Source organism: Lytechinus variegatus, chromosome 8 (genome assembly GCF_018143015.1).
Source record: "Lytechinus variegatus isolate NC3 chromosome 8, Lvar_3.0, whole genome shotgun sequence".
NCBI classification, from domain to species: domain Eukaryota; kingdom Metazoa; phylum Echinodermata; class Echinoidea; order Temnopleuroida; family Toxopneustidae; genus Lytechinus; species Lytechinus variegatus.
The window spans coordinates 20,408,382-20,430,384 of NC_054747.1; the positions used below are offsets into that span (position 1 = coordinate 20,408,382).

At 38.0% G+C, this 22,003-nt stretch overlaps 2 protein-coding genes across 2 annotated transcripts in view; one reads left to right on the forward strand and one right to left on the reverse strand.

Annotated features, from left to right (window-relative positions):
• The window catches only part of LOC121419550 (fibroblast growth factor receptor 3-like), a 44,108-nt gene that overhangs the window by 15,312 nt on the left and 6,793 nt on the right, over positions 1 to 22,003 (reverse strand). The window contains exons 4-8 of the mRNA XM_041614005.1: positions 20,216 to 20,317; positions 17,971 to 18,072; positions 16,016 to 16,132; positions 8,402 to 8,551; positions 3,240 to 3,353 (exon numbers count right to left, since the gene is read on the reverse strand). Coding sequence (XP_041469939.1) covers positions 3,240 to 3,353; positions 8,402 to 8,551; positions 16,016 to 16,132; positions 17,971 to 18,072; positions 20,216 to 20,317 — 585 coding nt within the window. The remainder of the gene's footprint in view (positions 1 to 3,239; positions 3,354 to 8,401; positions 8,552 to 16,015; positions 16,133 to 17,970; positions 18,073 to 20,215; positions 20,318 to 22,003) is intronic.
• Positions 4,318 to 6,288, forward strand: LOC121420129 (putative nuclease HARBI1). The gene is made up of 2 exons (XM_041614666.1): positions 4,318 to 5,009; positions 5,115 to 6,288. The coding sequence occupies exons 1-2, from the start codon at positions 4,597 to 4,599 to the stop codon at positions 6,103 to 6,105; spliced, it is 1,404 nt and encodes a 467-aa protein (XP_041470600.1). The 5' UTR covers positions 4,318 to 4,596; the 3' UTR covers positions 6,106 to 6,288.

The following is a 22,003-nucleotide window of genomic DNA, read 5'->3' on the forward strand; positions in this document are numbered from 1 at the left end:
AACTATGTGCATGGGAAGCCAAAAATTCTAAATTTCTGTTTATATTGTATATTTATATGTTTACTATCTTGTTTCCTTCTGCTTTCATAATGAAGAAAAATACTTGATTTATAATTCCCAAACAATTATGAACAACAGAGTGTCATATGAGTTAGTAAATTGAATGTGTACTGTAAGAGATTTGTGCTCCAATTGGCTCTCCATACTTAAAGCACAACTTTAAACCAGGGTGTAATTTAAACCCGAGTTAAAAATACTGTATTTAAACATGTGATGATAACATTCAGAGGGATGTAAAGAAAGATACACAATCATGCAAATCATGAGCATTAAAGGCTGCCTTCAGACGACTTCACCACAGCCCAATGTACATGTATTACTATATACATGTAGTATTAACTGTTAAAGGGGAATGAAACCTTTGGAACAAATAGGTTTGTGTAGAAACAGAAAAATCAAAGAATAAGAATAAAGAAAGTTTAAGAAAAATCGGACAAATAGTGAGAAAGTTATGAGCATTTGAATATTGCAATCACTAATGCTATGGAGATCCTCACATTAGCAATGCGACAAGGATGTGTGATGTCACTGATGAACAACTTTCCCTTTGGTGGACTATAAAATACCCTCAAAATGTCTCTTTTTGCTTTTTCTTATGATGATACAAACTCTTTATCCATGATGTATTCTTAAAAATATGTATTACATGCCCTCATGTAGAAAGAACACATGATTTATGGATAGATGTGATAAAAGAGGCAATTCAAGTGAAATATATACTAAAGTAATGGGGAGAGTTGTTCACAAGTGACATCACACATCTTTGTCGCATTGCCAATTTGCTATCTCCATAGCATTAGTGATCGCAATATTCAAATGCTCATAACTTTCTCATTATTTGTCCGATTTTTCTCAAACTTTCGTTGATCTGTTTCTTTGATTTTTCTGTTTTCACACAAGCTATCTTGTTCCAATGGTTTCATTCACTTTAACATACTATTTGCCCTCAAAAGAGAAATAACAACTTTCACTACATACACTTTTGTAACAGACGAAACTATTCTAATGCATGCATCTGTCACTATGGTTTCATTCTATCACAATGCTTAAGTACATGCTTGCAACAGATAAACATGGAATAATTGTACTAACCAGACAGGATGAGTAATATGAAGAATATGCAACATTTATATAGTGCTTCATACAATGTTTCTAAGTGCTGTATACTATTACCCTGGCTTTAGCACGGCTACTCCAATTAAGCACTCGAGCATTCAACAAATTTCTTCCTACCAGGTACCCTTTTACTACACAAGAGTGATGAGTAGCTATTGTTGATAAATGCCTTGCCAAAGGGCAAGAGTGCTGCAGGGGATTCAAACCCCGGACCTTGTGGTTCAAAGTCCGGAGACTTATCCACTGATCCACAACCCCTCTGCCACCAGTGGCAGAAATTTGTTTCAAAATAAAGGAGGCGCCTTACTATGAAAAGTTCACTAAAAATGTATTGGAATGAAATAACAGAGGCTTGACAAATTTTGGAGATAACTGCTTTAAACTTGATGACGTGCAGTGTTTTTGTTGTATTGCACAATGTTCATTAATATTGGGATTTCAAAATCATGTGAATTAAAACATACCTTTCTAATCTATTTATGCAAATTTCTCTAAGAACTAAATTCATTTAGTAAACAAAACATGTTTTCATTTGAAAACAGTAAACTTTTATCCTAACAGGCATAAAAAAAAAAAATTTTCTAAAATTCTAACCTATTTTCTTTTACTCTAGAATCTAGATTGTTTTTATTCAAGAAAGATTCATGTTTTTATTTAAAAATATTAAATGTTTATCCTCACTGTCATTTCTCTGAATTTGGGGTAGGGCCAATGGACCTGAAAATAATTTCAAACATTTTTTTTTCAATATAAGAGTAAAAATATAATGCAAAAATTTATATCCAATCTACTGGAAAAATACAATTGTTTCTGCAGTCAATTACCATTTTTGCAAGATACAAACTAAGGTTATTAACAGTAGAAAAATAACAAATATTATAATGAAGTGTAACGGAAACGATTAATAAAAAGAAAATATTAAAACACAATAGAAAGGGGAAAATTGTGAAATAACATGCCAATAGCAAAAACTAAAAAATATTTCTTAAATCTACATGACTGTGTCAACTTCTGAAATAATTTGGTATGTAAGATGGTCAAATCATCAGGACAAGCAAGGAAAATTTGATGAAATATCCTGAAACAAACAAAAAATGACAATTTAACGCAACATTTTCTTTAATTTTACATGGAATTTAGCCTCCCGATTTCATTACCTGTCAATCATCTCATGAAATGTAGAGATTTCCCAGAATTTTGTATGACTAAAAACATTCACTGGCAAATGCAAGTCTTCCACATCTCTTTTACATTAGCACATGTAAACTAATTTGATACTATCTTATTTCACTCGCCATAATGTCTGCACACAATGGCCAGCCTTTCAAAACAATTATCTGACTAGATGATAGATGCCATATTCATTAATTTATTTTGCTATGCATTGGGCTATAATTTTGTTTGTCTATCTTACTCCTTTCTTAATTTGTGATCATTGACTACAGGGTATGTGCCAAAGGCTGATAATGATGTAATATGCACGATCTGCTTTGTATAGACAGAGCCACAGCACTTATGTCTGGTCATGGGCACGCATTCTCAAACTTCTTGTTTACAGCGACCGGACGCATAGATCACTTTGGCCGCTTACGTCTTCTTGTTGTGTGATCCGACAGCTACACGTTGGCAATCGTTAAGGTGAAAGAGTTTTCAAAAATGCTTTTCTGACTAAAACCACTTTCCTTCTACGAATACTTTTTTTGTTAAAAAAGGTTGGCATCTCTGTGGCAATAAAAAGTTTTCGCACTGCAATGCAGAACACCTTGAAGACCATAGAGAATTAATGTAGAGTGCCCTTCATGACAAATGAGCACCATCAAAGTCTTTATCAAAAACAGGTGAAACAAAACAGCAGTTTTGTCCAGAACAAACCATATTTTTGCAATTTTTCTTCAGGTCCGAAACTCAGGTCGATCTGCCGTTCCAGTTCAGTTATTTTCGACAAAGGCCTCCCAGCTTTTCATTACGGTTTGGTTTGCATTTCAATACAATTACAGTGTTTTTTTAATTCATTCTGCATGGCAGTATGAAAACTTGCTATTGACTTTTCATAAAATACATACTAGTATTACAGAAGTCTCCTTGGAATCCATTTTGACAGTTACATGATGGCATTCCATTGACGTTGACACACATACCACCATTGAGGCAAGGATTAGGAGTGCATGGTGTTTTCCCTGAAAAATATAAAAATTATAGAAATAAGAAACTTTAGCATTTTAGTTCAAGAGAATCGCTTATAGTCAAGAAATAAAAAGGACTTGCCAATCAAGGTTGGTTACTTTAACAGGAATGTAACCCGAATGCAAAGTTATTTGAACAGCTTGCATGCTATTGTTACAATGATAAGTATTCGTACAATTACGTTCAACAATTGCAACAATTGGATCTTCCCATTTCCTTTTAAACAAAATAGTAAATATAAGAGATACAAAATAAAATCAGATTTTCTTAGTTTTTTGTCCCCCCCCCCGTAATTTTTCGCACAGAGTTCGACCATGGTCTTAGTTAAACCTGACATCAGTTTACAGGCCAAAGGGTTAAAAAAAATACTGAAAACATCAATTCTACATCTTTATAGTACATGGACTTGTATCACTTGAGCTTTATATTGGTCTACAATTAGCTGGTCTCATTCTCATAGCCTAATACTAGTACATGTACCACTCCAAACTGGCCTATTATCAATGGTTTATTCCCAATTCGTCTAAATACTGATTCGTCCGATTGCCAACTCGTCTACTATCATTTGGTCTACCATCAGTTCGTCCACTATCCACATGATCTAAATGCCAATTCGTCCACTCACCATTTGGTCTAATAACCAGTTGGTCCAAAAGCCATTTAGTCTATGTACCATTTTATCTAATTGGACAAAGTGTAGATTGTGCAAAATGGATGAAATTGAAATGGATATTAGACTAAATGGCTATGAGATGAAATTGTCACAGACAAAATGGTGATTAGACGAAGTGATGATTGAAATGAAAGTAGACCATGTGGTGAGTGGACGAGTTGGCAGTAGACAAATTGGCAATTTACCTTATCAATTTGGTCTAATTTTCATTTGTCTTGGCGTATTAAGCCTAGGTCACATAGCCCGGCCGGTGTCCGGCATCGGTGGAGCTCGGTGGATTTTGAGGTGTCGCCGAGCTCCCCTCATCGGTGGCATAGCTCGGTGACGTGACCGGGCTCCGTCCGGAAATCTACAGGCGACCGACCAAACACCGGCCGATGACCGTCCGGAGTCTGTCTCAAAAGTGGAGATTTTTTTCGGCCGATGTGGCAGCAACTACCGGCCGATGTCCGGCCGATGGTCGGCCGGACATCGGGGGGTATACGGCCGGTACCCGAGCAGGTTAAAGGACACCGTGCGATCACCGGCCGGGTTGTTAACGGGCTTCGAACACTGCCCGGCCGATGTTCGGCCGGTGTACCTCGGACTTGGGGGGCCGATGGTCAGCTATTCCATACCTGTATATATATGTCCACCCTACCTGGAATGGTCAGTTCATCACTATGGCTGCACCGAGAAGACTACGAATGGCGTTGTTAGAACACGAGCTAGCTCAGGCGAGGTTCCAGTACAACTTGGTCCTGGCAGCACTGCTCGAAGAAGCCGAGAGGGAGCGACAGAGGGCCGGCAGAAGAATAAGACGTTGGTGGGTGCGCGAGTGGATCCTACGCAGACCTCGTTTCGGCCAGTATGAGACGCTCATGAGGGAACTCGAGGCCGAGCACGCTGCCGACTTCAAATCCTACCTCCGCATGGTGCCACAGATGTTCTATGAGTTCCTTGACCGAGTTGGCCCCCGCATTGCCAAGACCACAACGTAAGTTTACACTTTATGAACCTACTGTCAAATTGTGCTGAAATGTCTTCCATCCATATTTATTCTAGTTTGATTTTATTCATATTTCACCCTCTTCTGTTGCAGGCATCGAACCCCCTTGGATCCTGGGCTGAAGCTGGCGATCACCTTGAGGTTCTTGGCGACCGGAAGCAGCTATCATGATCTGGCGTTCGCGTTTCGTGTCCCACACAACACCATCTCTCTGTTCGTCCCCGAGGTCTGTCAGGCCATCTACGACGAATACGAGGACGAGATGTGGGCCACTCCCCAGACAGAAGATGAGTGGCGCCCGGTAGCCGAGGGATTCGGAGACAGATGGAACTTTCCCCACTGTTGTGGCGCGATCGATGGGAAACATGTCGCCATCAAGAAGCCCCCCAAGAGCGGCTCACTTTACTACAACTACAAAGGCTTCTTTTCCATCGTCATGCTTGCAGTGGTAAACTCTGACTACAAGTTCATCTGGGCGGATGTGGGGTCACCAGGGTCGTATTCCGACGCCGGCATCTTTAACCGGTCGCGACTGGAGCCAGGTCTGCGTGAGGGAACGATCGGACTACCCCAGCCGGATCCCCTACCAAATGACGACCAGGGCACACCCTACTACATGGTCGGAGACGACGCCTTCCCCCTACGGCCATACATGATGAAGCCTTACCCTCATCGGCACCTGAAACGGGACGAGCGGATCTACAACTACCGGTGTTCCAGGGCACGCCGTGTGGTTGAAAACGCGTTTGGTATATTCGCCAATCGCTTCAGATGTCTGCTAACAACCCTGGGATTGAGACCGTCGAAAGTTACCAAGATCGTCAAGGCCTGCATGACCCTTCACAACCTCATGAGGACTCGTTACCCCAACCTTCAGAATGCTGACCTCGACCGGGAAGATGAGCAGGGTCAGATCATCGCGGGTGCATGGCGAGACCAAGCCGTGCTCGAAGATGTGCAAGCAGCAGGGCACGGGCCAAGATTGACCCGACCAGGCAAAGAACTGCGCGCATACCTCAAGAATTACTTTTGCAGTCCTGCCGGGAGTGTGCCATGGCAAGATGTGGCAATAAACCAGCAGTAACTTGTGTCTAATATTGTTACAGTATACCGGATGCAGCCACAGACATTCCATTATTCTTCTCAGGACTTAATGCATTTTTGATGTGTTATACTTTCCATTATTCAGTATGTTGTTTGCAAATAAATCTGTTATTGGGTAATCTTAAAACATTGCCTTTGCTCTTTTTAATTTGAACACTAGTAATAAATGCCAAAAGAAATCAAACCTGTTTGAAAGAATAAATCAATATTAAAATACACCAGTATGAATAAGATGAGATGTGTGTAAATAATACAACAGCAACACATTCATTGTGATTGAATTATTTTTAATCAAAGAATAATCGTCATTGTATCTTTTCTTTCACCTTTAAAAACTAACCTTTCATAAAGAAAAACACTTGTATCAACCAATATGATTAGCTTTGTAATTTTGTAATAGGCTTCAAATGATTGCCCATCAATATGTTTTCACCTTTTAAAAAGTATGTGTTTTTTCATAATGAGGAAGGATCTCCATTGTTTACATATCAGATAAAATCTTACGAAATATTAATTTTTACTTGAGTACTGTTTAACTTTTGATCTATGCAACTTTGTTAAAATTAACCAATTTTTATGGTGTGTTCTATAAAACCTTCTAAATGACATTTTCTTTCCTTCTAAATTAACTTTGTTTTACCTTTTGAGTTCTCAGTTTATTGCTCTAAGATGTTAAAAAGATAAAAACAATAAAGACAACGACAGAACTTTAGTTTTCATACCTTGGATGTTACCACATACACAATAAATATGGCAATAAACATAAACTGGCACGGGACACCGGCCGATACTCGGTCGTACACCGGCCGATGCGTATTCCGATTGTGGTAAGGATGGGGCTGCGATGAGGGAGCTCGGTGAGAGCCCGTCGAATTTTTAACTCCTAAGTTAAATTTCGCCGAGCTGCCACCGATGCGGTTTTTAGCCCCAAACGCCGGCCGGTGACCACGGGAGTCCGGCGGTGTCCGGCTAAAATCGCATCGCTGGCTCATCGGAACCTCATCGGCCGGGCTATGTGACCTAGGCATTACAGTTGGTGTACGTTCAATGTCGACTTTCAAAATAACACAAATATGAGCAGCGGTGCACCGTTCAGAGACAAATGGTCTTTAAAGTTCCCGCCCTCGTAAATGCAGCTCACTGCGCAGTTTGACCCATCACAAGAAAGGTTAATTCTGGCACGTGCTTGTGTAGACTTCCACTGCAAGGGCAAATCTTTTGTCTATTCAAAACTAAAACGTGTTCAGTGTCGTATTTCATTGCATTCGAGATGCTGAAGGTCGTAAGATCTGAAAGACATTTACTATCACTACCTGGAATGGGGGCATTAAACACCTTTGTTTCACATTACATCCACATTTTGTAATTGCATTTTCCATGTTGCTGTTTAACTTTGGAAATCAAGATTTAACACACCCTTGGTAACCCTATACACATCTGACGTAATTCTCATTCAAGACTAAAGCCTGGATGGTCTAATTTGCACTTCATCTGTTATTCATTCTGTTTCAAGTCAAATGAAAATCTCATTCATAAACAATTCAGCTTACCAGAATATGCTAATATAGTCCAAGTGGATATTAGACAAAATGTGAATCAGCTATCTGGACATTGAACCAAATGACAAATGGGCAGGGTGGTGATTAGACTAAGTGGTCTAGCAAACTAGGATTAGACCACATGGGATAAGACCAAACATAGACCAATCGGGAGTAGACCAATCAGCAAATTCACCTCAGTTATTGGGGTACTCACTTTCACAGTCGGCACCACCAAAGCCACTAGGGCATTCACAGTGGGGTGTTTCAAGAAAATATTTGCGATCAATTGCAAATTTTCTGTTGCAATTTTACAATTGATAGATCAACGTGAGTTATAGCAAATCAGAATAAACTCCTTGTTTCATGGAGCAAATTTGCAATTAATTGCAAGACATATGATTGATTTAGGAACCAAAATTAGTCTTGCAATTGAGTGCATGTTTCTTGCAACTCCCCACAAGTGGATATCAGACAAAATGTGAATCAGCGATCTGGACATTAAACCAAATGATAAATGCACTGGTTGGTGATTAGACTAAATGGTTAGTAGACAAACTAGGTTTCAGCAAACTAGGATTAGACCACATGGGATAAGACCAAACGTCGACAAACTAGACAAATCAGGGCCCCGTCTTACAAACAGTTACGATTGATCGGATCAATTGTAACTCTTTGTAAGACGGGGCCCGGGAGTAGACCAGTCAGCAAATTCACCTCAGTCATTGGGATACTCACTTTCACAGAAGGCACCACCAAAGCCACTAGGGCATTCACAGTAATACGAACTCGAAGCGGCAGTAGGACCAGGGGTTGAAGAAGAAGGAATCTCCACGCAAGTCCCTCCATTAAGACAGGCATCAGATGTGCATGGTGATATTGAGATAACTGCAAAACAAAATCAAGGGGGTGTTTCACAAAGATTTGAGTATGACTCAGAGTCACACTTAAATGATATGGGGCCCTTTGCAGAAAGAGTTGCAATCAATCGCAACACTAAAATTCATGCGCAACTTGATTTTCAACCAATCAACAGCGTGCATTTTGGACTTGCGATTGATTTTTTGGCTTGCGTTTAAGCGCAACTCTTTCTGCAACGGACCCCACAACAGGCAATCCTATTAATACGCAGTAGTGCTCGTTCTCTTGGCATGTAATCTGATCCCTACGGTTATGCCTTTTATATGTATGCATTTAAGTGCAACTCTAATTCATTACTTAAATCTTTGTGACACAAGTAAACTTGCAAAAACTAACCTTTCATAATTCTTAAGACCAGGGGTTGGTTTCACATAGAATGAAGTCTGACTAAAAATCACACTTAAATTCCAAATAATCTGTGGTATAAAATGCATCACTGCATTGGTCAGATCACGCACTACCACATACATACTTTCATGAAATCCATATCAAAGCAGAGGAAAGAGGACAAAGGTAATTTTTATAAGCATGAGGAAGTTTTCATAAAAAGAATATGAATGTCAATTAAACTGTTCGGACCCAAATAGGGATTTTTATGTATAAAAAATTTGCTTAATTTGCCTTGGTGAAGTTACGTTTACATGATAGGTAGATTACTTCGTACTTCTTTGATATTCTGCAAAAAGAGAAATGATTAATGAGTAGAGGGTTGGTAAATATTTGCATTAAATCAATGTAAGATATAATGAACAGAGGGCCAATATATCTGCCTGGTTACTATCATTTATTGTACATTTACTAGTATTTCATCACCACGCTTGAGATATATTTTGTCCTGCGAGCATACAAGTCCAGAACCCCGTCTTACAAAGAGTTACAATTGATTGGATCGATCGTAACTCTATGGAAATTTATCAGTGTCATAATTTTTCCTACAAGAAATTTGCACAATGTACTTTGTAAACAAAAAGAAGCGTAAGCATATAGAGCACCGTGAATTTTCAAGAAAACAATGAATGAATGGACATCAAAGTTAGAAAATATTTTTTAAAAACGTTAATAGATGTTGATGTTGCTGGGCGTCCATAGCTGCGATTGATCAGATCAATCACAACTCTTTGTAAGACTGGCCCCAGAATTTAACATTGCCTGGGAAACATTATTGTTGTATGTCCCAATATTAGCAAGCTTTGCCTTTAGATCTTTTTTTTTTCAATGAAACACATTGTCTAACAATTGTCCTGTAAAATAAAAGAAGCCATTAATTGTACAATCAATTTCTGTGGAAAATTTTTTTAAAACTCAATCATAAGTCATATGAATTGTTTAATGTGCAATTCATCTCATCACATTACAAGAGCTATGACAATCACATAAACCTTGATTTAATGCTCTGCATAAAAGGAATTATGGAAAAGGGATCAAACAAAAAAGGAGAAGCAGTTAATAAAGAACACCACCACGGGTTATTTCTTAAACATCAGGTCCAATCCAGTAAACCTAAAGCCATGATAATTATCAATAGTATAGTATGGTACATACAAGTACATGAAATATTAGAGTATGATACATACATATAAAAGCAGATAGATATATAGAGAGCAATGTAACAAGAATTACAAATTACAAAGGTAGATATATAAAAAAGATAACGATATAATGCCATTATAACTACATGATATATTAGAGTATGATAGGCAGATAAATATATACAAATAGGCAGATAAATATATATAAATATATGTAACAAGAATCACAAAGGCATATATATGAAAGTAGACAACAAGTAAATCACAATTGAGTGTGAGAGGGTATTTGGATTAGTACACCAATAATACAAACATAAATGACATAAAACATTTTGGTTGAAGACATGTCTTCATGGGCTTAGAATAAACAAACTTCACAAATGTTTGAAGCATTAGAAAATAAAAATAGATTATTAAACATGTTCATACGCCACTAAATTTGTCCCGCAAATGCAGATTATAAAAGCCCAAAACTCTGTCCTTTACAAAGCATGATTCGCCAATGGTAACATAGATCTGCAAAATAAGATTGTGCCTTCACCAGCAATCTCACGTAAAAAAAAATGGGAAGGTTTTCACCAGCACGTGATCCCCTTCTGCAATTGATAATCAATCATAATTGAATGTGTCTCTGCAATAAAAAGATGATAGGATGTTAATATATACATCTTAATACACTGCACCATCACCAACGTTCATTGTTATTATAAGACAGTCAGAGACACCAACGTGGGGGTGTCATGATCTTGTGGATTTGACTTTCGTCTTTCAAACCACCATGGCATGGTTTCCTTCAGCAGGAAACTAACCCAGGTTGTGCTGCACTCAACCCAGGTGAGGTGAGTGGGTAGGAAGAAATTCCTTGAATGCCCGAGCATCCGAAAAAATAGCTGTGCTAAATAAGGCGGGGCTAATAATATCATCATCATGTTAAGCAGGCTTGAGCCTGCTGGGTGGGAGAACAGTTTCTCGAAATTAAAGTGGGCCTTGGTAAAATATGACATCATTTCTTACATTGCTTTTTCCTTGTATGGGTCGATATTGCATGTCTATATTACAAGCATATAAAGCACACATCATAAATGAGAATTGAACAAAATTTTTTTTAATTAACTTAATGACATACCCCAAGCCCAGGGAAGAAAAAAAAGATAAATTATACGTGCAATCCCAGAGTAATTGTGTTGTTTAACTGAGGTACGCAATCATTTTGAAATATAAGCAGTGCTTTATGCATGGCATATAGAGTGGTTAATCAATCTCCCAGGATATCAGGGAGGTGCTATAGCTCAGTCGGCAGAGCGGGGTTTTCGGATTCCAGTGACCCACGTTTGATTCCCACTTGGTGCGCTAGTGCCATTTGGCAAGGCATTTTAATCCTCATTTCAAAGTTCTTTGGAGGGAACCTAAAGCCGTCCGTCCTCTGCCTGCCTGCTCATACAAGCATTCATGCTTTCTTAGCAATCGGGTAATCATTTACCATCACTTGTGATCGATTGCAGTAGGCATTCAGTGTCAAGTCATTCAGTCGTGAATCACCACCCCTTGCGATGGGTGATTGTGTTTTAGTCTGATATGAGCCACGATGCACCAACGTCTAAAATTTCTAAGTGTCCAGACACCCACCCCTCCCTAACTCCCGGGGACCCTACTACAAGTGAAGTCTCAAATGCATCACTTGATCATTTGCAGTATCATCATTCCCTCTCAAAAAGGGTTACTGAATCCTACGCTATGACAAAACTCCCTCCCTCTTTCCACTGCTTTATGTCTTGAGCATCCTCCTTATTTTAAGGCCGACCCAGTAGCTTTCCTTCTTCACTTCTTTCCATGCAATCTTTTGTCTTCGCTTAATTTACTCTTAAGCCATCCAATACGAGGGGGCCATTTCATAAAGCTGTTCGTAAGATAAGAGCGACTTTAAGAACGACTGGTGAACCTTTCTTACGCGCTCAACCATCGCCAATTCCATATACCACTTACCGCAAGAAGGGATCACCAGTCGTTCTTAAAGTAGCTCTTAACTTACGAGCAGCTTTATGAAACACCCACCTGATCCCAAGCTTTTTGCTGCATCATCACCCATCCACCTCAAACCACTGATAGCTACCACACAGTGCATGAAAGATGACAAAACAACAAGACACCTGCAATGTCATCAATCCACTTTTACAACAAAGGAAAAAATTGACCGGTCAATTGTTGATGACTATGGTTCATACGATGCAAGCTATGAGGCCACCAAGCTCTGTTTAGGGTTACACCATCTAAGAATTCAAGATCAGTCGCAAGATACATTTTAGGCATGATGTTAACCAGTCATCCCATTATGATAGCAAGCATCATGGTTACATAATACACAGAGCAAAAGCTTCATACACAAAAATCCTTTACACAGGTGAAAACAATAAGCAGCTGCAGCACTCGGAGTAACAGTAGTAGTAGTAGTAGTAGAAGTAGTAGAAGTAGTAGTAGTAGTAGTAGTAGTAATAGTAGTAGTAGTAGTAGTAGTAGTAGTAGTAGTAGTAGTAGTAGTAGAAGTAGTAGTAGTAGAAGTAGTAGTAGTAGTAGTAGTAGGAGTAGTAGTAGTAGTAGTAGTAGTAGTAGTAGTAGTAGTAGTAGTAGTAGTAGTAGTAGTAGTAGTAGTAGTAGTAGTACTAGTAGCAGCAGCAGCAGTGGTGGTAGAAGAAGTAGCAGTAGTAGCAGCAGCAGTGCTAGTAGTAGTAGAGGTGGTGGTGGTGGTGGTGATGGTAGTAGCAGTAGTAGTAGTAGAAGTAGTAGCAGCAGCAGTAGTAGTAGTAGAAGTAGCGGCATTAGCAATAGTAGGTGGAGTATCAGTGATAGAAGCAGTAGTAATAGTAGTAGTAGTAGTAGTAGTAGTAGTAGTAGTAGTAGTAGTAGTAGTAGTAGTAGTAGCAGTAGCAGTAGTAGTAGTAGTAGTAGTAGTAGTAGTAGTAGTAGTAGTAGTAGTAGTAGTAGTAGTAGTAGTAGTAGTAGTAGTAGTAGTAGTAGTAGAATAATAGTAGTAGAAGTAATACTAGAAGTATAGAATTAATAGTGTTCAGTTTCAACAAGTTATGTATAATCTTAGTAATCAGTCCACTTTTCATGGGCAAAATGAAATATAAAAATATCCGAATTTGTGGGTTTATGGAAGGTTATTTATGTATGTTTAATTTCATCATATCTTACTTTCTTCACAAAATTCCCCAGTGAAATCTGTCGGACAAATGCAGGATAGGGAGGGCACTGCCAGGCACGTTCCTCCATTCATACAAAAGCCTACAAAACACACCTCTGTTCAGAAGGAATTGGATAGAATATAATGAAACTGCAACCAATATCATTGTTGCTATTAACACGGCAAACTGAACTCAGGATCATCATTTACTTCAGGTTTTCAAATTTTTCAATACCTCAAGTCCTAGACTTTTACCAGGTAATTTGATCCCTATAAATCAAGTACACCCTGCATCATGAAATAATGTTTCAAAGTAACTTCTGTTTCACAAGTCTAAACCGATTTCCTGTATTTTCTTTCTGAAACATATGGAAACTGATTACATAAATGCTCCAGTCCTAGACCATGGTGGCTGGCACCACTTGTAATTGTGTTTCCATCAAAAAATTGACCTGATTGATAATTAATCGGGCAAACTTTGAAAGACTGGGCGATGAATCATAGCACTTATTAGCAAGACTATTCTTTTTTTTTAATCCATGTTCCGGACAATGCCTACCGGTACACTTCCCACATAGATTTATCAATGAAGTGTTTTTAAAGATGTCTTTGGATTTATCTAAATAAAGTTTACAACATTGTAATTGCAAGTTGGAAATCGCTCACAGCATATTGAATACAGTCATTTATTATACAGAGTTGTACAACGCCTACTTAGCTTGTTGTACGTGAGCAAATGGGAGACTGAATGTCAAACATTCATACCGTTGCACACAAGACGTACTATCCAAAATGTACTGTCCTAAATGTAGCGTTGCACGGCTTTAGGAGGTGACGTCACAATACGATTTAATTCATTGCGCTCAGTAAAGATGAAGGTGCAATACCCGTATAAGCCTGCTGGCTATATGCTCAATGCTGCCCAAGGTCATGTGTGCTTGTGGGATTTTGCTTTTCGCTTTCAATATTTTTGCTTCCTTCTCATAAATTACTGCACAGAAAAACTCTTTGTTTTTTCGTATTTTCGCTAAAATTCCTAGGCGTTGTACAACACAAATAGCGAATGTTCTTTTTCGTGCTATGGTGCGAGATTTCGCATTCGGTGAAAGAATGAGACACTCTATTCAACTCAGCTTACGCCTTGTTGAATAGAGCATATTTCTGCTTTTACATCATGCGAAATCTCGCACCGTTGACTCATGCCTATTCGCTATTTGTATATTGAAAACTCACCAGTGCAATTAAATTCATCAGAACCATCAAAGCAATCATTAAAACCGTCACAGACCCAATAGTCAGGAATACAGCGTGGGGCAATGGAAGGGGACATTAGTGGGCATGCATAGCCCTGGCATGGTTCTGTCACAGGAAAAATGCCATGATATATAACAATGATAATAAATGGAAAATGATTACGACAAAATGATTATAATAATTGACATGATAACAGCAATTATACATAATGATAATAATGACAATTATACTAATGAAAAAAGTTATAACATTAATTTCTATTCAAAATGTGACAAAATTGGGACCCCTATTTGATCTGAAGAGCTGCAATGAAAATTCCATCTACCCATCTAAATAGGCATGTTCTATGTGTATTGAAATAGTGTAGACTATATCTAAATGCATACATCCTACGAAAGGGCAAAGTCTATAAATGGGTTTATTCCGTCATAATACACATATAGACGTAAAGACGAAGGTAGAGGGCGTTAGGCGCATTACGAACATTGAAAGAAGACAAAAAAATCGGCTTAAATGCAGATGTAGAGAAATATATTCACACTTTATATATAAATATGATACACTTTGAAAGGGGCACAATAATAGCACTTGCCCCGGGGGGCTGTTTGTTCATTATACAGTCGTTATACGATTGTTACCTTGAGTATTCTCTTACAGTAGGACAGTTTTATGAATGTTTGATAGCTACTCTGAAGGGGGATGCAAGTGCCGAACCATGGGGAAATTTGTTTGTCATGCGAGCCCATTGGACTTAATGTGGTAAAGATTCGGACAGTACGAATTCAACTGAACTCTGGAACGTCATTTTCTTCAGGTTTTCAATAATGGTAAGTCCTAGACTTATACAAGGTAATTTGATTCTTATATCACCCTGATTTAGTCTATACCAATTTTTTCACTTTCTTCTCCAGGCCATGGACTTACAATAGGTCCATGTCTAGCAATACTAAAGCCAATTGGCGGCGGAAGCCAAAAAAATTAGGGGGGGTCCACCTGAAATTTTGTGGACACAGATAAAAAATTTGACAAGCCAAAAAAAAAAAAGGTAATCAACAAAAATTTAGGGGGACCATCCCCAACCACAAGTTTAGGGGGGACCTGTCCCCCCGTCCCCCCCCCCTGCTTCCGCCGCCTATGCTAAGGCCAATTACATAACATTCTGCTGGCCTAGAACATTAGCTGGCACCGAGCTCGTAGTTGCTCTTCCACACGACAAGCTGCCTGATTGATTTCTAACCTTGCAAAATTTGAAAGATTGGGAACAAAATATTGAGGCAATTAGCATGATTGTTCTTGAAGAGAACCAAATCAAGCCAAGCGAATTCCAGAATATGCCTTTATTTCTCCATAGTAAAGTGTCGCCAAAATTTCAAATTCACAAGAATGAATTTTACAAATTTTATCAATCAAAGTTTGAAAACAGATGCAGCATGTGGAGTCGTTAATCATGTGAAGTTGAAAACTCACCGCAACCTACTTCATCGCTACTATCAATGCAATCAGTTTCATTGTCGCATATCCAATCGTCAGGAATACATGTTATATTAGGGTAGTATGTTTGGCATGTGTACCCCAAGCACAGTTCTGTCATAAGAAAAATTGATGTCATATTACAATGAAAATAAACTGGAAATAATCATGATCAAATGATAATAACAATAATAATCATGATAAAAAACTTATAATAACAATAATAATGACAATACTAGTGACAATTAGATTTTAAATCAAACTTATAAAATTTTATAAAAACAATGATAACTAGAGATGCTCGGCAGGTCGCGCAGCCGAGCACATGTATCCCCCGAACCCACCACGTCATCCGTCATTGCGATATATAGAGCTCAGACAGAAATTTGACAAATAAATACAATTATCATGGCGACAATGACCCTAGCATCCAGGTCCCCCAAGCCCATCTACCATCCAAGTGTGGTTGAAAAGTGACTTATGGATGCGGAGAAAGAGTCTTGCATGTAAACTCCAACGTTGACCTGAAAATGACCTTTGACCTCAGACTGCAGCATAGCATGCAGGTCCCCCAAGTCCATCTACCATCCAAGTTTGGTTGAAAAGTGACTTACAGTTGCAAAGTTAGGTGTCATAAGAGTCTTGCATGTAAACTTTAATGTTGACCTGAAAATGACCTTTGACCTTACCATGTGACCTCCGCCCACACCAAAATCGATAGGCGGCTTCGCTAGTTGGCCTTCATTCCGAATTTGAAGATGATCAGAGAAGAAATGCAGCTGACAGAGTGCTCACAAGGAAATCTCTGCTGCGGCAGCGGACGCGGCGCGACAAGGCCAAATCCATAGTATCCTCCGAACTCTGTTCAGGGGATACAAAAAAAATTCTTATTCTATCCGAATGTGAAAAGGGGATCCCTATTTGATCTGTAGATCAGAGCTACAATGAAATTTTCATCTACAGGCATATTTAAGCCTTGATTTATGAGAATACCACAGGCTGATCGATGTATACTTTGATATTTCATGGATGTTAATTCCTTGACTAATGGTTGTATATGGATAGCTGATCAGAATTATGTAATCAATGCAGTGCTGTAAAAGAATAATTGAAATATTTCATTGTTCATGGATAATTTCAAAGCTTTTAAACAAAAATTGATGCATGTACAGGTCATGACCTTTTTCCTGACCTGTGATGATGACCTACCGACACTTGACATGAAATTAATGTGATGCAAATATAAAGGATTTTGATGATTGGTTGCGATATGGTCAATTTATAGAATTGTTCAATGCGGCTCATGGATGACACCAACATGTATTGATGACCTTGAAATGGTCTAGCACATGTCAAAAGTGACCTCTTATTATGGCGTAAAAGGATAGTAAGTGATAAGGACAATTTTGAGATTTGATAAAACTTGGTCTCAAAAATACTTAAAGAACAAAAATTCTGATTAAATTAGAAGGTCAGCTCTCCTAAATATCAAAGACCACCTGATATTGATGATAATGATAATAAGAAAATGATAATAAAATAATAAGAATTCAGAAAAATCACTGAAGGTGAAAAACACCCAAGGAATATGAAGTTACTGTGACAACACATGCTACAATACGTTAGGGAAATAGAAAGTCACACACATCTTTACCCAAAGACACAGTTTATGACAAATATCATGAGCAGTGGGACAATACTATGAGACAAGTTCAATCCAAAATAAGTTTCTCCCCACAATGAGTTCATTTTTTAATTTTATGTCTCACAAATCTTCACGATTACATAAAAAGCCCAGTTTGAAAGGATTATCTTTTCTGTGACTAAAAGTTTAAAGAGTATTAAAAAGCAGTTTGAAAGGATCCCTCCCTCCCACGATCCCTCCCTCCCGGTTTCAAGACACTGTGAAATTACATTCCATGTTTATTTCCACTATGTTTACAAAGCCTTACCAGTCTCACAAGATATTCCAGTGAAGCCCTCAGGACACTCACAGACGAGAAAAGACTCTGAACACACCCCGCCGTTGTAACATATCATTGATCCACATATGGCTGTTTTTAGAAAGAAATATCTTATGGAGATTCAAATTCATCAGTGAAATGCACTGATGAGATTCTTAAAGGACCATTGGTCTTCACAGAGGATCGAGGGAAGAGGAGAAAACAGAATGTGTTACATACTTAAAGTGATTGGTTAACATTGGTTTGACTTTTAAAAAATCTGAGCTGGAAGGTCACACTTGTCACCTGTGTCCTGATATGTTACAAAAATGAAGCCCAGAAAAAATTGCGTTCGAAAATAATTATTTAGTGCTTCAAAAATTGAAGTATAAAGTGACCAGAAACACCTTCTTAATTTCGTCCCATACACTTATGTGTACTATTTAGGCGTCTATAAGACACCTATTTACAAAATCGGGGTTTGCCTTGTAGTTTTGGCTTTTCATTCTCAATAATGGTTGTTTTCAGGGTTTATTAGTTCTCATACATGCACTTGTGCACATGTTTCATCTTGGTTTGAGAATTTTTTAAATCTGCTGCTCACAAAGTTAAACAATACCTTTAAGGGGACATAGGAGGGCCAAGTCAAAAATTTAAATGCTGTTCAAATGACTGTTAAAAGCATAAACGTTTTCATACTTTGACAATGGTTTGACTAGATAGAAATAACAGCAATACCATACTTGAAATGACGCTGGTGTTGTGACAACTCGACCTGTGAAAATATGACGTTTCTCCGGAAGTTTTATTGCCGGTGTTGAATTTTGTCTGCTGAATCAAGCATTAGAGTGGTGTTGAGGATCTACTTGTAAATCCCTTGGGATATTTTTGTCACGGCTGATAATGGGAGGAGGGGTTTGATTTGTTATCAGTTGTTGTACAAAGTCTATAAGAAAGTTTTTATACATCCCGATACCCCCCCCCCATGCACCTCTAATCAATACTCATTATTGGATTGTTCTACTAGACATGACAAAATTAGATATAATACATATACCAAGTATACAATAAAATGACTGAAAATGTAAATACCACACACATATTAATAAAGAAAAATGAAAAGAATGCCAATTTAGTACAATATATTATGAAACATACACATTAGAAAAATATATAAAAATACAAGTGTACAGTATAGTGACTGAACATATAACTGGGAATATCCTGTAAATATTGAAAAATGAATTGAAAACAATGCTGAATTATAAAGAATTGTGTTACTAGTCATGCAAATTAGAAAAAGGAATACAAAAATAAGAGTGTACAATAAAATTACTGTATTAGTTACTGGAAATATCATGTACATCAAGAAAATTAAATTGAAGAGAATACCGAATTAGTACAATATCTATTATTAGTCATGGTAAAGCACAAAGGTAGGTCTTTAAATAGGAATTATTACTGAAAAGAAGGGTGACAAGAGAAATTGGGGTATTTAGGGTTGACCTAAAGACCGGCTCTAGCCACCTTTTGAAAAGTCCGAGCCATAATTTTTCAACCGAAGATATCCAATAATAATGCAAAAGGTGTCTTTCCCTGATGCACCATTCAAGCGTTTCCCATTTCTTTGTCAATGGGAAACATGTGAGAATAAACGATGAAGCGACCCTTCCATGGTCCTTGCAGCAAAAGACGCATTTGAATACAAAGTCTGTAATTCCGACGGGCTTTCTATAGGGACCACCAGGGCCTCAGCTTACAAAGAGTCACGGTTGATCCAATCATTCATAACTCTATGGAAATCCATCAGTGTAAAATTTTTCTACAGGAAATTTGCACTATGTCCTTTATACACAAAGAGAAAACACAGAACTTTCAGGAAAACAATGAATGCATGAATAGACATCATTGTTAGAAAAATATTATGAACAAACATGCAAAGTAGATGGTGATGCTGCTGGCCATCCATAGTTGTGATTGATCGGATCAATAGCAACTCTTTGTAAGATGGGGCCTAGAACTGTCCCTGTAGGCAAGGGGTAAAGGCCTAATGTGCACATAATATTTGACTCGCAACTTTATTGATAGTTTTCTTAAGGATCTTCTGAATAGTATCTTACTAATAAGAGGTGCATTACTGCAAAGCAACTTAAGTCACACTTAGCATTTTGTGAACCACCCCCTTCCCATTCTTAGCACATTTCCATATCAAACACTTCCATGGTATTTTCCCATCATGTTAACAAAGTCTTACCATCCTCACAAAATGCTCCAGTGAAATCTAGGCCACAAACACAATATGATCCAGCATCTGCGCATGTTCCGCCGTTATAACAGATATCTGTTCCGCAGTAAGCTGTTTATCAAGAAGGAAATATCTTATGTTAAGAGTTTTAATGTTCATCAGTATGTGCCTTGATGGTGAACTCAGCATCATTTGTTCACATTAGCACAACCATTCATATGTGACCAATCACCCCAAAACCAAAACTAAGTTGCCAAAATAAAGTAGGATGTTTTTGTACGGCCTGTAAAAGCTTTCAAATGATACAACCTGCCAAATAAGATCACAAGGTCTGAAGTTCGAGTCTACTCAAGCATAAGATGTGCACACAGTTACTGTGCAATGTCTGTAAAACTTCCAAGAAGTCTTCAAAAAGGTTCGGAGCCTTTTCTACCTCTACTGTTCTTGCCCCTGCCATAATTACATGTGCCATTTTTACCAGGCACAATAAAAAATGGGTCAAAAGCGAAACATTTGTATTTTGAATTTTCTCCAACTTCGCAAACTTGAATATTGACAAAATGAAGAAAAATAGTTTTCTCATATTTGCTTTATGAAGACCAAATAACTAATAGTTTGGCCATTTACAGAGAAACTTCCTTGGTAACTTATTGATAGTTTTGGATCCTAGTTCATCTTCATGTCAGCAATATCCTTGCCACAGACATCCCCAAAAAATGTTAGGTCTATCACAAACTTTAGACCGTTAGAGGGGAAGTGCATCTCGACAAAAAATTTGTTCTAAAAATACCAGAAAAATATTGGTAAAGCTTTGATGAAAATCTATGAAAGATAAAGATATTAAAATCTATTGATGATTTGGGGGTGGTTGGTCACATTTTTTTTAGAACTTTTTGTTTTGACGAGCACAGAATATTTGACTCGTAATTTCATTGATAGTTTTTTTTTATTTGATTTTCTCAGTAGTATCTTGCTAATGGGAAGGTGCATAATTATAATACTGCAAGCAACTTAAGTCACACTTAGCATTTTGTGACCCCCCCCCCCATCCCGTTTTTAACCCTATCTAGGCCGGGGGGGCCTCGGAGGCCCCACTCAACAAATCGCGCGATATTTTCGCCGTGAGAAATTTTTTGACCTCACCGCTCGCAGACTTTTTACTTTCAAGTCTTGAGCAACTTTTGAGACCAATTTTGCGTCACCTGGGTACGTGGTTCCGAAATTATGCAACATTATGTAAGAGCATGTCATACCAAAAATTGCTCAAAAACTTGATTTCGTGTACAAAGTTAATGCAAATTGTGTTTTCAACCAAAATTCATAAATGCATGATTATTTTTAGTTTTGCTGGTCTCAATGAATTTATTTTATGCTTTTTATGATCACAGAAGAGTCCCCAACAAATTTCATTGAAAAAAAAAATGAAAACAATAGGTCAAAAAACAAGGATATACATAAGAAATTGCAAAAAAACAATATAATACATAACAAAATGATTTGATATCGCAATTTTTTTCATGTACACTTGCTAAGAACACCACAAAAAGTTTCTGTACCAAGAATTAGTACATTTGGAGCTTTATTTAGGGAGTTAGAGGAAAATGTATGATTTCGCATACTACTACTACTAATAATAATAATATAGGTATATATACCCAGGGAAGCCGCTTCAGTTCCAAAAACTGTTCTCACAGCGGGCCCTGCTATTATTATTAACCGGCTTTAGCTGGGCTGCCTAGGCGCTCAAAGCATTCAAGGAATTTCTTCCTACCGGATACCCATTCATCTCACCTGGGT